The following is a 17,280-nucleotide window of genomic DNA, read 5'->3' on the forward strand; positions in this document are numbered from 1 at the left end:
AATAGAATTTGGTTGCCGTTATTCTGTTATTAATTAATGATTAATAATTATTAACAATTCTATTATTACATGTTTATTTTAATATCAAATCTTAGGGGAAAAACTATTCTAAAGGCAACGATTCTGACTACGTTTGTGTGCCCGGAGCTGCAGCTGTGAGCAAGGTGTGAACGCATTTTCGGAAGTGCCAACAGGAAGCTGGGCGACCTGTGTGTTCCCCTTCGGGAAAAAACCCATGCCAAGACTGCATTCCTTTGAATCAACTTCTATCTCATTCTTAACGGCTGCTGAACATTTGTGGTCTGCTGACCGTCCAGGATCTCCCGCTAAGCCTGCTGTCCCTCCTGTCCTGGGGAACTCGCCTGAGGTACAGAAGGTCTTTTTTCCTTCCCTTTTCTCGCCAGCGTGTCCAGCCCTTTAAGTGAAGAAAATAGACCCTTCTTGTTCCTTCCTCGCTGGGTCAGTGAGAGTGTTCTTTTCCGGAGGGCAGAGTCATCTCTAGAACATACCTAATGAAAAACACAGGTTTCAACCTCTTAAGGCATAGTACCCGGGTGACAGAATTCATTGTTGCCTGAACAGAAGTAAGCCCTGCTTTCTGTGATCATCACTTCTGCCCCAAAGCTACTGCGTGTCTGACATACCAGACACGCATGCACCGTATGGCTACCTCGTATCTGGATAACACCAGCCGAGTTTCAATGTTCTCATCTCTCCAGGGTGAGCAGTGGGGTGGGCAAAAGGACCCGCAGATGCCCCAGGCTGGCCACGGAAGCCAGCCACCCGGGAGCCGCTGTGGAAAACCCAGCAGGGCTCTGTGTAATAGGGACAAAACCCCCTTCGCTCAGCCTCTCCATTCCTCATACCCTCCTTGCCTCTCTTCAGGGATTTCCACCCTCCTGATGGACGGAAGTGAAACGGACAGAACGGCAGATACAGAGGTGAATGTTTCCTAACAGTCTACGAGTCGCGGGGTTCCTAGAAGCGGCAGCAGAGAACTAGCGAGTCCTGGAGCCGGGCTGCCTCCCACCCTCCATCCCCGCAGTGTCCAGCCCCGGGGACTCCCTGGGCAGTACTGGGCTAAGTCACAGGGCACCTGACGGGCGGTCCGCTGGGAAAAGGGGAGCATCTGCCCTCCTCCCTGAACGCCACACACGGCCTTTCCCAGGAACTTACCAGAGCATGGAAAGAAGAAACCGACAAGATGCCCAGCCTGCCGAGGGCCAGCTTGGAGGGGCGGCTGGCGGCGGCCAGGAGGCTCTTGGGGTTTGGCAGCTCCCCGCCTTGTAGGCTGGCCAGGTAGCAACGCATCCTAAACAGATCCATGTGAAACTTCTCCAGGTTCTGCTCCCACTGCTGGATCTGTTTAAGAACAAACAGGGGTGATTGAAATGAAAATGAGAAGGTTTCATGAGTCCAACTGAAAATACGGTCCCTTTCACAAACGTCAAAGAACAATTTGTTTCAGCCGGTGCTGCATGGTGGAAATGAACCTGCCCTGCTCACCCCCTCTCAAGCCCTCCTGCCCAGACACAGTGGGTCAGACAGCACCAGACTTCATCAGGATGGCCCAAAACAGAACAAAGCCGGTGGGCCCAATCCAAACCCAGGCCACACCACCATGACCTCTGGAGAACTCCAGCACGCTAAGTTGTGCCAACCGAACGCAGGATACACAGCTGTAAGTAGTTGTCTCACTTTGTTTAATTTCCCTACACACTGCCAGCCTCTGATCTTACACCAGATGAGCCAAACTGCACACAGACAGATGCTGGATGACAGACTCGCTGTCTTTTACGTGAATGCTCCGCCTTCTGAGTAAATGACTCGATCAGAAGCAAATGACTTCAGGGGTAAAGGAAAAGAGAGCTTCTACTCCGATTTTAAGTATATTAGAGAATGATCACCATCTCTACATCTGGATGAAATTAAAACGCATTTTCACACCAATGAAATGTCAGTGAGCTTTTTCTTCAAAATTGAAGTTATCAATTGGTAAAGAAAGATGGTCAGATTCTGAGGGCCACTTTTCCTCCTGCCAAGGATCAAGACACATTTACCTTTATTTTAAGAGAAACCAGAAGGTGAAAAAGGCTCTATTGTAACTTGCCAACACAGGGATTCGCCAGCAGAGCGGAAAGCTGCCCTCTCGAGGGCGGTCAGAGCTTCTCCACATTCAGGAGAGGGTCTGCAGTGAGGGCTTGTCATAAGGGTGCACATGTCACTTCACCCGCACCAGCTGCATCGGTGCTTCAGCCAGGGTTAGCCTCCAGGCAGGTTCTAACTCTTCACAGCAAACCTTCTAGGTCAATCGTTAATTCTGGGTAAGTGATATTTTGAAGGGTCTCCAACATTTAACACTCTGGTCCCTTCAGTCTCTCCCGAAAGAAAAGCAACACAAATTCCGGCCACTCTCACACAGCCCCCACTCCAAGTCCTCCGGATCAAGTTCATCAGAAGGTCACCCTGCACCTTCTCTACATGGAAGAAATACAATGGCTACCAGATCTAAAATGATCTGTTGATTCATCAAGGTCTGTCAGCAAAGCTACAAAGTCCCAGATTCTCAAACTCCATAGCAAATTTAACTTTGTGGAAGCTTCTGTACATGCATGTTAGTGACCTGATAGCCACCTGGTGTCGGCCTTTCATGAATACTAGAAGGACCTGTTGGCTTTTCTCAATGAACATGCCCAGTCCAGATATGTGAGGAATCTATCCAGTAAGTAGGATGTCTTGAAAACCACCTCCAGCAATTCTGGTTCATAGCCTTAGTGAGGACAGCTCTGGACTAAGAAGCCAGTCCAAACTCTCTCTTCTTCATTTTGCCACATTAGAGAAGTCTAGATTCTAAAAGTAACAAATGGTTATTACACAACCATAAACTGACACCTACCAGAAGCTGTAAGCCACGGGAGAAACTATACCCCAGTTCTGCCTCTCAAATACCTTCTCTGCTGATTTCCTGAAAAATCTACAATTACAGACACCTTCTTTTGTAGACATGAAGTTCATTAACATATGTGATTACATTTCAAGAGAACTGGTATCTCAATCAATATTATACATGGCAGAGGTCATTTTAAAATTAAATTTCATGAAAAACACAAACCAGAAGGGACTTTATGACTTCTCCATTTCAACAATTTTCCTATGTTCATCCTGACTCAACATTTGTGATGGTTAGTCCTACAGGTGTCAACGTGACTGGACCACTGGGTATCCAGAGTTGTGGTTAAACATTACTCTGGGTGTTTCTGTGAGGGTGTTTTTGGATGAGAATAGCATTTAAATGGGTGGGCTGAGTAAAGCAGATGACCCTCCCCAGTGTGGACGGGCCTCTTCAACCAGCTGAAGGCCTAAATACAGACCCGAAAGGCCGACGATTCTCCAAGGAAAAGAGAATTCCTCCTGCTTAGTGGCCTTCCATCTGGGATACTGGCTTTTTTTTTTCTGACTTTGGACTTGGAACTGAAACATCAGCCCACCCTGGGCCCGGAGTCTGCCAGTCTTGGAATGGGAAGGGTACCATTCTTGAGTCTTGCTGACACTGCAGATCTCGGGACCTATGTGTCTCCAGTCATGTGACTGTGTTTGTTATAATAAATCTCTTTATAATACATCTATTTATGCATAAATAAATGTGTGCGCAAGCATGAGCAGGGGGTGGGGTGGACGGAGAGGAAGAAGCAGGCTCCTCACTGAGCAGGGAGCCCGATGCCGGACTCAATCCCAGGACCCCAAGATCACGACATGAGCTAAAGGCAGACACTTAACCAACTGAGCCATCCAGGCACCCCCACATTTTAAGCATTAACAAAAAATATAAACATATTTTATAATCAAAATTATGAGATAAAGGAGATAAAGATACATTTTTATAAATGTAATGGGAGAAACAGAAGACAGCTTTGTAGCTATTACAACTTTACATTGGGAAATTTCCATCGCCATCATCACTAACACAGTAACATTATCTGACATCATGTTAATCAGGGAATTTCTGGAGATTTCTTTCGATGATCAAACACTAAAATGCCTAAAATCAATCCCCTTAAACCAAGACTGTTTTTTCCATTTTTTTTCTAAATTCCTTAAATACTAATCATTGTCCCTAGATATTTCTTTATTTTCTAAGATAAATATCAGGACACAAAAATAAACATTCAACTTCCATGTAGACTGAGCTTTCATTTCTTCTAATGCCAAAAAACAAAAAGATGACATGAAGAGAACTCACTCTAAGGAACTGACTTCCGCTGCAGAAGAAAAAAGTACTAAGAACAAACTTAAGGAGGAAAACCCCCACTTTTAAGCTCTGTCACAAACACAGTGCAAAAGTTTCCCCTCTATTGCTAATATGGCTATGGTCACCTAATGAGGTCAGAGAGGTTATGGTACACATAGACGTGGGGAGCGGGGAGGAGGAAGCCTAATGCTAAAAGTAACAGATGAATAAGTGATACATAAAAACGATGACCAGCACGTTCCTTCCACACCCAAAACCCCTAGAAAAATATTTTCTATCATTTAGTCATCTGGTCATTTGTCCCTTCCAAGATCCATCCCAAAAGATCATCAGTTTTTCCTTTTTGGCAAATAGGATGAAAATCTCCCATGCAGTATTTGCCAGGCCCTACAACCTACCCTTCTCAGAAGAATCCATCTAGTAACACGGATCACACCGAAGTTAATGAGTGGTTAGAACAGCCAACTAAGATTTAGAGAATGTGTTTTGTCTTTTCCTCTGAGATAGAATTTACATACCATAAAATTCACTCCATTTTAAGATAAATACACTTCCCATCAAATCGAGCCCAAAAATCCAAGGTATAGAAATCATTTAAAAATGAATTTTGGGGAGGCAACTGGGTGGTGCAGTCGGTTAAGCATGTGACTCTTGTCTCTCTTTTTTGGTGCAAGTTGTGATCTCCGGGTCGTGAGATCGAGCCCCGTGTCGGACTCCAGGCTCAGTGTGGAGTCTGTTTAAGATCCTTTCCCTCTCCCTCTGCTCCTCCCAACCGTGCTCTAGCTCGCTCTAAAATAAATAAATAAATCTTAAATTTTAAAAAAGCTAATTCTGGGGCATCTGGCTGGCTCAGTCAGTAGGGCACGTGACTCTTGATCTCAGGGTTGCGAGTTTGAGCCCCATGTTGGATGTAGAGATTACTTAAAAATAAATAGACAGACATATATATACTAATTATATATTATACACACACACATATGTAACACATAAAAATAAAAACTAATCTGTTTTATGCAAAACCATTCATCCCATGACTAATCAGCAAGAAAAACACAATCTGATTCGTTACTGAGAGGCAATACAGCCGAGTGGTTAGGAATGCACATGTGTGATCAAATCCTAGCTCCCCCACTTGTCAGCTCTGTGACATTAGAAAATGTATTTAGGGGCGCCTGGGTGGTTCAGTAGGTTAAGCCTCTGCCTTCAGCTCAGGTCATGATCTCAGGGTCCTGGGATCGAGCCCCGCAGCAGGCTGTCTGCTAAGTAGGGAGCCTGCTTCCCCCTACCCGCTGCATCTCTGCCTACTTGTGACCTCTGTCAAATAAATAAATAAAATCTTTAAAAAAAAGAAAGAAAGAAAGAAAGAATATGTACTTAACTTCTCTCAGGTCTATTCATTCATCTATCAAATGAGTGACACATACAGCTTTACCTCACGTGGCTGCCATGAAATCACACACCATCATGGCCTGAGATCGGTGCCTTGATAAATAAGATCAGGGGCCGTGAGGATGGGCTGTGAGGCCAGAGAAAGGACACCTTAGCTGGGGATGAAGGAGGGAAGGCCTGAGGGAAGGAAGCCCAGAGCTGGCATTGAGCTGGGGCGGGGCCCACAGAGAGGAGCCTCAGTGAGTCAGAGTGGAGAGGAGACACACATCCACTCCCACACTACTTCGGGCAAAGCACCGGGGATCCAGAAATGGAAAAGTTACAAATCCTTTAAGAGCTCATTGTTCAGACCAGAAGCAGCCTTGAACACAAGGGGTTAATTAGAAAACAATGAGATGGAGGGCAAGGAGAGAGACTCCAAGAATTATGGGGTATAAAAGAGGTCCCTGGGCGAGTGGGCAGGAAGGTAGGAGGAAGTAACCCCCGAACCCCTCCTCACAGATGAGGAGGCATGATGAGCGCAGTGAGGGTCTATATGGGTCTTCTCTGCCTGAGGAAAAAAACCCCAAAGAAAGGGGTGGAACCTGCAGGAAAGCTGGCCCTGCTAGGTAAAGGTAGGACAGGTTATCCAGGGCTTTATCTCACAAGCAGGAGAAGCCACTTAAAGTGTTTTTAAACCCAGCAATGATAGGATCAGATCTGCTTTACAGATGCAAACACTCCAGGTTCCTATGGAAGATGCATCTGAGGAAGGGGAAAACGGAGAGCCTCCGCAGCGATCCAGCGAAGGGAGAAGACAGTCCGACTTACCCTCCATCCCTCACCCGCACACTGTGTGCCTGAGAAATCGAACTGCCAGGCTGCACCACGGCGTTTCACTCTGCCTTTGCTCATGCTGACTCTTGGCGTGGCATTCCCTTCTCCATTCCTTATTAACTCCTCACTTTTCAAGAAGCAGTCCAGGCATCCCTCCCACAGGAAGCCTTCCATGATTACACGGGAGGCTAAACTTCTGGTTTGTCTTCCACAACCCTCTGGAATATCATTTGCTCTAGAGTCATCAAATTATGTTGCAATAATGTGCTTCACTGACCGGCACCCCCTAGATGGAGAGCCCCAGAGGGCAAAACAGCATCTTCTTTGACTCCACACTGTTTGCACATTTGCTGGACCCAGAGACGCACTTAATAAACATTCACGGAGCTAAACAGAATGTCCAGAACCTCCATCATCCGGCCTCATCTCCTCAGACCTCTTTCACCAATACCTCCCTCTCTGATGTTTTATTCCCCAAATGGCTTCACACAAATACACACACACACACACACACACACACACACACACACTCCATACTGTATTTTCCTCAAGGATTCATTCACTTTGTTCCCTCCCCCTCACCACAATTTCCAACTGCCTAGATTCCATTCATCCTCTTTACCAGGTTGAAACTAAATAAATACTTAAAAGGAAGCCCACGTTTCACAAAGCCCAGAGCAGCTCCGAGCCCTCTGCCCCAGCCTGCTGCTCCCGCTGCATCCTCTGCCCCATTCTGACCGCCTCCCCCACCAGGGCCTCATGAACCACTGCGCATGGGGTGGGGGTGGAGGACGGATGGGGCCCGAACACACAGAATGCATCAGGATGCAGCGAAGCCATCTGGGCAAGGGGAGGAGGGGGGCCAAGACTGCCAAAGGGCAGTGAGGTTTTGTCCCTGTTTACTTGTTTAAAATAATGAAGGGGAAGGAAAATAAAGTTCTAACTGGACTTAATTTACAGCTCTTCCTCCCTCAGGACTTCAAAAGGAATCCGACATGTGGCTGGCCGCACGGTCTGCTCCACATTGGATATGCTCAAATGAAAGCTGCGGTTCCCAGCATCTCCAAAAGGCCCCGGGACAAGCCCATGGGACGGTCTCTTTCAAGCAGAGCACGTCACCGTGCCATGCTATGAAGTCCTGCCGTTACTGCTAGGACAGTGTCATTTTATCTTTTTATTTGGAAAGGGGGCACACAACGATCTTCTCCACCCAAACACTACAAAGAAAATCTGTTCCAGAGACTTCACCGTGCATGATGTAATGTACTCCATAAGTTCTGCTCTCACGAGGCTATAAATGACTCTATCTGAGGTTCTTGGGGTCTCTGGGGCAAAGCGCTACATAAATATTTTCTTTTATGTAAAATAAAATAGTGACGTTGCGAGTTTTAAGTGGTAAGTGGAGAAAGCACTACTGCTCTGTTAAAGACGTTTTTAAAAGGTCGTTTAGAAAAAAAAACGTATAGTTAGGAGATATTTGAGAGATCATGTTCTTACTGGTCTTGATTTGAAAATACCTTTGCCTTTGTAGCTTCGCATAACATTCTCGAGTCAAAGATCATCTCATAAAAGTAAATCTAAGCATACTCTCTGCGTCGGCAAGTAAAGAGCTAATAACTCTCTTTACAACCATCTGGAAAATGAGCAAAGGACAGTGAGCACAGCAAATGTAATTCCGGACGCCCACCGCAAAGCCCTCTGGGAAAACAAGACTCAAAGAAGACCTCAGAAACTGCCAATACGATGGGGAGAATATTTTCAGGTGGCATTCCTAAAGTTACTTCCAGTGGTTTCATACCGGAAATGTCCCAGTGCAGTATGAGAAGGCAGCTGTATGCACAGGGGTAAGGGGGACCCAGGGAAGGGGGTGGGTGGGGGCACTGAAAACTTAGTCATGTCAGGACAGCGTGCCTAAAATGACTAGTAATGATTCTGACAAAGAATGTATAACGTGCTGCGAGTCATAATTGAAAGAGCTTCTTTAGGCCATCCAACCATCAAAGACTCTTGAGTGTGAGTCCAGTTTGTGTGAAAGTAATTCCCCTCCCACAGACATCATAAATTAATTGCTGGCCAACTATAAACTACAGTGAATGAAACTGCATTAATGGAATAAAATCATATTTAATGAAAATGCATTTTTTTAAGGTGGCTTGGACTTCCTGCGGCCATAAAAAGGAAAAGGGAAGCAAAAGAGGTGGGGGGAGATGGGGGTGGGCAGGCCAGGAGCCCACCCCCCGGGAAAGTTGCCTGATTTCCCGTTTCTCTCTCTGGGTCTACATGTTTGAGATTATGTAAGGACCTACAGACTTCAGGGTGGACAGCCTTTCAAAGAAGAAAGTATGGCTTCAGAGGTGAATTTCAGAGAGCCGGTAGAAGTTACAACCACATTTTCCCCCATATGGTCATCCCAAGACTGTTTTATTGGGGCACCCTGAACACTCTGAGACACGGCAATCCATGAGTTTCACCTCTGAGGACAGACCATCATGGCTCCTGGATTCTCAAAATTCAGGACCACTCGTGAGCTGAGGTACACGGAAAACAGAGACGACCGTTTCTCCCCCACAAGCTTCCTGGTTTGCCTGGTAACCCTGACGTAGCATCACCTCTCTCCATGCCACAGAGACTGAAAGCTGGGTGATGGCGACCGGCCTCAGCACCTCCCTCTTCCACGACAGGTACAGGCGGAGGGCAGAGGGGACCCAGGATGAGCTCCTGGTGGCAGCACTCCCTCCACTGTGGTGCTCCTGCTAAACTCCCCAACACCTGCCACCTCCCCACCTTCTGCCTGGCAACCCTCTTCTCAGGTTCTGTTAATATAGTTGGACTGTGCTCCCAGATACTCTTTAGATAAAGGGCACATTCTCAGAACAGTTCAGTTCAGGAGTGTAGGATACGCTCATTGAGGTTCTACAGAATTATGGAAATTACATACTCTGAAATAGGTTTTCCATACAAACTGTGAAACATCGGTAGGGTCCCCTCTGCACCCTGGTAGCCACACATCCAGACTAGTGCCATCCCACCAATGAACGGCTCTCCCCATGTGCACCTGTCCTCTGAGCCACTGCCTCATTAACTGTCTAAAGAGACAACACTCACCCTGCATCGAGGAAGAGAGAGATGCAAGAACCCTCATGGCCGTGTCTCCACGGGCTTAGGGTACATGAGCAGAGGAAAACAGATATTCAAAAGCTGCTTCTCCTCCCCCAAAATGCATAGAGCTATTTAATAGAAACGAGCTATTTAATTCTGATAATGAAAGTGGAACTAGACCAGAGAAAGCATTCTTCTTAGCACCATATCTGTTATAAACAGAAAAAAAATATATATATATACTGTTTTTTTGGAACCCAAGGATGGAAATAGCTGGTCACACTAAACCATACTTCCCAAAGCCACCCTCTCTGTTAGAATCCTCTCTGTCTAATCTTCTAGTGGTTTTAGTATATAAATCTTGGTCTGAAAGGGACAATATATGAGAAAATCAGCCAGGCAAGAAGGAACTAATCAGAATTATGAAAACGACTTGGTTGCAAATATTCCACTGAGTATATACAACAACCAAAGGTTGTAAATAAAGCCTATCACATCACCGATGTCACAAAAGTGCTGCCGTTAAGTTCTTGCAACAAGAAGCCACAGAAACGATCTCCCCCAGGGGGTAAGGAACATTGCAGCCATCTACATTCCAACTCCGATTTTCGTGGTGAGTGACATGTGCAAGGAAAGAAGACACAAATAAGTAGTACCTGGTTTTCTATGGCTTTCCTGTTCTTTGGGTCGCTCACGATGGACAACTGCAATTCTGCCATCTTTTTCATCTTGCTGTCCATATCTATCTTCTGAATGAGGTTTCTGGTCTGATTCTTGAGTAGCCGAACCGTGTCCTCTTTCCCATGCTTCTTTGCAAAAAGGGAGGCACAAGCTGAATGTATGGCAGTGACCCAGTTTTCAAGATCTGTCTGGCTAGAGGCCTAAACACAGGGGGAACAACATTAAAATGGTTGTCTTTAAGCACCGGCAATATACACAAGGGTTCTTCTTTCTCTGATCTTCACTTAACTTCACACACAGTGACTATAAACATTTTTTCACATAAGAAAAATATTTTAAAAATAAGGTGAGTCTCAATAAAGCAGAACAAGTAAATTACTATGATTCTTAGCAGGCTGAAAACCTCTTCCACTCCCTCGATGTCCAGAAAATCCACATACATTCAAGCTATGGGTTGATCGTCCAGTGATCTCTGGGATCATACAATAGGACGTATTGGGAGAATTTCTTAGAACAAAGGACATTTTGCCTGAATCACAAAATACTCATCTCATACTTGCCCCTTGGAAGTTCATGCAGATTTTTAGAATTTTTTTCAAAGATTTTATTTATTTGAGGGAGTGAGAGAGAGAGAGAGAGAGAGAGACACAAGCAGGGGGAGGGGCATAGGGAGAGGGAGAAGCAGACTCCCCACTGAGCCGGGAACCCAATTCAGGGCTCGATCCCAGCACCCTGGGATCATGACCGGAGCCGAAGGTAGATGCTTAACTGACTGAGCCACCCAGGCATCCCAGTCCATGAAGATTTAATCTAATGCTCTTACCTTCCCTATAATTCAGATTAACGGCAATTTCTTACTTGGCTTTAAAACATAAGTGTGGAGAAGGAAAATCAAACCTCAGGCCCTGGATCTTGTACGTCAAGTTGTGGACAGCAAGAAGACTAGAGGCCCAGTGAGTTCACCTGGTACTGGCAACAGGAAATCCTGTCTGTGCAGAGAATTCTAGATTCCCAAAGTCAGCACAGAGACCACTAGGCAATTCTGCAGGGATCCTGAGAGTGTCCAGGACCAATGTCATTGAGACTCCTGAACCAAGGACCTAGGAGTCTTCCATGAACCTTTTTGGTCAGATAGAACCTGCAGCACTGGGTCTACATGCAGCACTGGGTCTACATGCAGCACTGGATTTAGCCTGCGCATCACTTCAGAAATATACTTCACTTCATTCACTTCCACCCCTTTTGAGTTCATCAATAACAGCACCAATGGTTAGAATTTCTTCAGCACTTAACACATACACACTATTGATCCTTAAAGCGATCCCATAAGCTACTGTTATCCTACTGGCTAACAGATCCTTAGCTCAGAGAAGTTCCGTACGTTCTCCAAGATGGCGCCCACACCCAATGGCAGCACCAGGATCTCACCCCTAAGGCTGACACCAACACCGCAGGCTTGGCATCCCACCAGGCTTGTCAACGTTGCATTTGCTAGCAAACTGCTAAAAATCATAATGGGAGACAACTTGAAACTTAACATCCTGAGTCCACTTCTACAGGAAAATGAGACCTTACAGCATTTGTCCTTAAGGCTTTCCTGAAAAGTGAAAAGTTTCTTTTTCACTTCTACTGGGATTCTAGGGAAAAATCTAAAGCTCTCCTAGCTATATTCTGTAGGCTTCACTTGAGAGCCTCCACTCAGAGAATTTCAGACCTTGCACCACTAGACCACGAGCAAGGCCAGAACAAGGATCATGATTTTTCTCTCTTCAAATCCTCTTGACCATTCCAGGGGGCACAGCTTGGAACTTGAAGAGCATTCCAAGAAATGCTTGCTGTGTGAATGACTGGATGAACACGGACCCCATGTCACCTGACGGTAAGCAGGGGCCAGTTCTAAGCCCCAACCCGAAGCCTAACTAGGCTTTTACTCTATTGCATTGGTAAACTATGCCTCTTCATTCTGTTCCTTCTCATCCTCCTAGTACACAAGCCATCACCTCCACCCTCCATCCAAAAAGTTTGACAGTACCTGGAAAAGGTAGACATCTCCAAAGGAGTTGCTGAGGCAGAACACATTTTCCTTCTTGGGGTGTTCTGGGACTGACTGCACTATGCTGTCCTCTGCAAACAGTGCACACCGAGGGGCGCTGCTCTGGTCCATGGAATTCTTCCCATAGGTCTCATAGAACAGCAGGGTGCAACCTACGAGACAGAGAAGCAAGTTACATCCCTGCCACAGTCTTGAGGATCTCGGAAGGCAGGGAGAAGGTAAGGGACACGGGAAGGAAAGAAAGGAAGGAGGGAGGTGGGGGGAAACAGAATGAGACAACCAACCGCGTGATACACAAGGAAATCCTGGTATCCAAAGTATGCCTTGTTTTATTAGCCTAACTCAGGTGAAAAGTAGAGGTTTTTGTAAACGTATCATAATAACAGTACCAAGCATTTATTGTTGCTTACTCTGTCAGAAACTCTTCTAAGTTCTTCAGTGGCTCATTTAGACCCCACAGCAGCCCCAGAAGGCAGGTGTTATTAACTCCATTTTACAAATGAGAAACCCGAGGGCTTATACCACTGTGCAGGTCCCACAGCTGGACTGTGGCAGAGCAGGGAACTGAACCCAGGCGCTGGCCCCAGAGCCCTCCTTCTCGACTAAAGCCCTGTATTATTTAAGAAATCAATGCAGAGAGAACACCCATGTTCATTAAATGAGGGAGTTTCTACACTTACAACTCGTGGTAACAAGAAAAGGAGTTTACCTGCAGAACTTTGCCATTTGTAAGAAAGTATCCGGTTAATTCTCCAAATGCCACATAAAATAATTTAATATTAGTGTATTCTTTTACTGCACAATAAGAGGAAATAACACCACAGATTTTACTCGTTTAGATGAAGAGGGGAAAATGAAACTAAATATCCCTTGATTTTAAAATATGACACAAAAATGCTTGCAAATACCCAGCTTTCCCCTGTAAATTAAAGAATTATTGTAAGGTAGAAGTTATGAAGGATCTACTTCGATAATTAGGAGTGCCTTATAATTATTAGATGCAGTTTTTAAGCAAATTCTAAAATGCTCACAAGTACATTCTCTTATTGAAAAACCTTCATCTGATAAACACTTCTGAGCACTTCTCACGTGCTGAGCCCTGGCATCCAAACACGGTGGATAAGGTCACCATCCCCCTGCTTTGCAAAGCCTCTCCTGCTGATGGGAAGAAGTACCAGCTGCTCTCCGCCACACAGCCAGTGAATGAGGTCCAGGACATGACGCCCCTCTGAGTGAGAAGTCCTCACTCATAAAAGTCTAAATGTTAAAAAAACAAAACAAAACAAAACCCCATTTCATGCTAGCCAGTGTCACTTCCTCCTTCGAAAACCCATCTTAATCTGGACATGTAAGCTCAGATCATGGAACCCAGTGCAGCACAGAAGCCTAGAGAACAAGATGCTGGCCGGTAGCTCTGCCCTCAGAAGGAGCATCGTGACACTTTCCCCCTCCATGATGCTTAATGATCTCAAAAAGCTCTAGCAACCTTTCTTCCTGCAAACAAAAGGCACCCACACTAAGGCTAAGAGATGCTTCCAGAAGAAGGGAAAGCAGCAGGCGGTCTCCGGCCAGGGCTGTTCCTGCAGGGTTGAGCCAGTCTTTTTCCAGCCACTGATGCACATAGAAACAAGGTCCCCAAACCTTTCCATCAGGAAAGGCCTGTCTGACTGCTGCTGTGTATGCAACCTGCCATGACCTGGGGACCCACGGGCCAGGGTCAAGGTGACAGACCCACGCCAGTTCTGCCCAGTTCAAATTCTTTCCGATTGGTGAACATTCCCTTCCTGGCTTCCCCACCATTGTATGCCCAGTGGCTGTGGTTTGAGTCATGACATCTAGAGGAAATGAACACAACCTTGGGCAGATGCCAACACGCTGCCAACTCGAACGCCCCATCGGCCGCGGCAGGGTGAAACCAAAACAGGACATGTCATGTTAGACCCCGGCCAGGAGGTAAAGCAGTATGCACGATTTCTTTGCTATCGAACTTAAAAGAACAGGAAATCAGTGGCAAATCTATTACATCAAAGTTAACCTCATCTGTGTCTCCCATGCCGGGGCGGTAAGTCTGAGGGAAAGTGCGGCGCCCCTGTCTGCGGCATCTCCCGTCCCCGTGGCCCCCACCCAGGGCTGCGGCCAGCAGCCCTGGCCGGTCCCTACCAGGAGCTGGGGTTGGCCTGGAGGGCTGCCAGCAGGGGTTCTTCTCGCCACTGTAGCAGAAAGAGAAAACAGACTAGAACAGCAGCAGAAGTACGAGAACAGATGAGGTGCCAGCAGAAGTATCACCAGTGGAAAAAGGGAGTTCGTCTCATCTTCCCTGAAACCCACCTTTTCTCGACACCCTCTCAAGCCACACTCATCACACCACCCCCTCACGCCTGGCAGAACCACCGGGATCCCCGAATTATGGCAGGAACCCCTCTCCTGACTCACTGGAAGACATATGGAAAGCAGCGTTACCTTTGTTAAAAATGTTATGACATCCTCCAAGCCCTAGAAAACATTTATGCCCTTAGCACACTCGACACATGACACAGGTATACAACTAGTGCTTATAGCTGCTCTCTCCAGAACACCATAAATACTTCAAGAATTTGTAATTCTGGGACGCCTGGGTGGCTCAGTTGGTTAAGCGGCTGCCTTCGGCTCAGGTCATGATCCCAGCATCCTGGGATCGAGTCCCACATCGGGCTCCTTGCTCCGCAGGGATCCTGCTTCTCCCTCTGACTCTGCCTTCCACTCTGTCTGCCTGTGCTCGCTCTCGCTCGCTCTCTCTCTGACAAATAAATAAATAAAATCTTAAAAAAAAAAAAGAATTTGTAATTCTGCTTAAATGTACATGCTTGTATATGTATGTGTGTGTGTGTGTGTGTGTGTGTGTAACTCAGATTAAACCAAACAGTTAAGTTCAAACATTACAGCTTGGATTCCAAGCCAAGGAAGTTCAACTCAGCTAGTGAATTCCCAGAGGAAAGAGGTATAGAAAGCCACATGGAAAAGGTTATGCTGGAAAAAAACATCTTTATCGCATAACTTTCCTTGGCTGCAAAGGAAAGGAAGGAATGTGTGCTTGATAACATTCACACTTACAAAGCACCCTTTCTCCATGGGTCTTAAAGGGTTTTATGAGCAAGCACCAAGGCATCAGAGTGCAGGCAAGAGCACAGACCCTGGGGCAGTCAGACGACGGACAGGCATCCCTGCCACTGGGGTCAGTAGCAGGAGCCCCCACGGTAGCCCCCAGGATGGAAAACCCTGGAGGTGGGCTCTTCTAGCTCTAAGAGGAACCTGCCTAAATCTCCTCCCCCAGGAAGCCTCCCACGATCTGGCTCTGCACAAATGTCTGCAGAAGCAGGGAAATCGGGAAGAGAGCCTTCTTCTGCTCATGGCTCTGGTCACTGCTGTACTTCTAATTCAGAATCAGCTTGCCATCCTAACCCCTGGGGAACCAGAATAAATTCAGCGCCCCTTCCACAAGACTGCTGCTCACTGCCCACCCCTCTCCTGGCCTTCTCTAAGCTACGTGTTCCCAAATGGACACCATATAGCATGGCTCTAACCCCCCTGCTGTCACCCTGCTGACAACCCCTGCTGGGATTAGGTCATGGACATACAAACATACACCATCACCAGCCTCTACCATCACTGGAGTGAGAGCTGGGGGAGGGGGAGGCATTTCAGAGCCATTAAAACAGGCAGGGAATGACTTCCCAAAGCCTTCATTTAAACAAACAAATTTTACATTAAAAAAATAATGCAATAAAAAATACAATTTTTAAGAAAGCAAAACAGATACACGTCTTATATGGAGTCAAGTGCATCTCTTCCAAACAACATGCCGGAAGGCGGCAGCTTCAGACTGTGATTCATAATCAATCCCAGATGCTCGCTCTCCTGAGAAGACATTTTCCTTCCCCTGTCCAATCAGGGATACTTCAGGCTGAACCTATTCAAGAATCCCCGTCTTACTTACTAACAGGGCTCCTGTACTATCGTGCCCCCAAGGACAGGAATGGCCCGCTCCACCCAGGGCAGAGGGAGGAGACACCGCTGTGGCTATAGAACCCGGGACAGCGGGAAGAAGGTAGCCAAAGATCACACTCACTCTTCTAAATCACACTTACTTTTATCTTGACTTTGTCACATTGGAATCTCATTCAAGGAATGACCTACAGGGGCGCCTGGGTGGCTCAGTGGGTTAAGCCTCTGCCTTCGGCTCAGGTCATGATCTCAGGGTCCTGGGATCAAGCCCTGCATTGGGCTCCCTGCTCAGCGGGGAGCCTGCTTCCCCCTCTCTCTCTGCCTGCCTCTGTGCCTACTTGTGATCTCCCTCTCTGTCAAATAAATAAAATATTTTTAAAAATAAAGAAAAGAAAAAAGAAACAGCCTACAGCTCAACCCCCACCCCCCAAATCTCCTTGTAATGCTTGGCAGCCACAGTTCCCTATCCTGTACTTGGATGGTTATTTGATTATTAAACCTGAGAGCATAACGTATCCCTTCAAACTGTATCTTGGTAGGTTCAACCCCTTATTCCAACTCTCCAAATCTCGCCCATCATTTGATGTAAGAACTTGTCTCCCCAGGACACCCAAATGAGAGGTGAGCTCTTGGGCCTTCCTCAGCCACCATGTATCACAAGCTGGAAAAAAAGACTGGGACTTGGGTATTATAAACCATCCAGTTTGCTAAGGAAAAGCATCACTTAAAGGCAAAATTCCTTCCAAAGCGGATCCTTCCCAGACAGGCTTCTGGGTTATTATGACCCAGCTCCCCCAAGGCGGGGGTGGGGCATCTCATAATTTCTCAAAGGTAGGGCAGGGGCAGGGGGTAGCAAGAAAGGAGCCCCGTGGGACGGCTTAGGCCTTCCACACATCGCGTCTGCAGACAGGATTCCCATTTCTGCTTTCCCCCACGACGGGGAAGCCTGTCGCCCGATAATGAGGTCTGGCTTTGAACACCACACTCAGTGCCTCTGACAGAGTCACAGGAT

General features: G+C 46.6%; 1 protein-coding gene across 2 annotated transcripts in view; it reads right to left on the reverse strand.

Annotated features, from left to right (window-relative positions):
- Positions 1 to 17,280, reverse strand: part of TIAM2 (TIAM Rac1 associated GEF 2) — a 226,861-nt gene that overhangs the window by 84,056 nt on the left and 125,525 nt on the right. For both annotated transcript variants that reach the window (XM_059176685.1, XM_059176686.1), the window contains 4 exons: positions 12,267 to 12,439; positions 10,210 to 10,434; positions 1,177 to 1,362; positions 363 to 509 (listed from right to left, as the gene is read on the reverse strand). In XM_059176685.1, the coding sequence (XP_059032668.1) occupies positions 363 to 509; positions 1,177 to 1,362; positions 10,210 to 10,434; positions 12,267 to 12,439 (731 nt within the window). The remainder of the gene's footprint in view (positions 1 to 362; positions 510 to 1,176; positions 1,363 to 10,209; positions 10,435 to 12,266; positions 12,440 to 17,280) is intronic.

Source organism: Mustela lutreola, chromosome 6 (genome assembly GCF_030435805.1).
Source record: "Mustela lutreola isolate mMusLut2 chromosome 6, mMusLut2.pri, whole genome shotgun sequence".
In the NCBI taxonomy this organism is placed as follows: Eukaryota; Metazoa; Chordata; class Mammalia; order Carnivora; family Mustelidae; genus Mustela; species Mustela lutreola.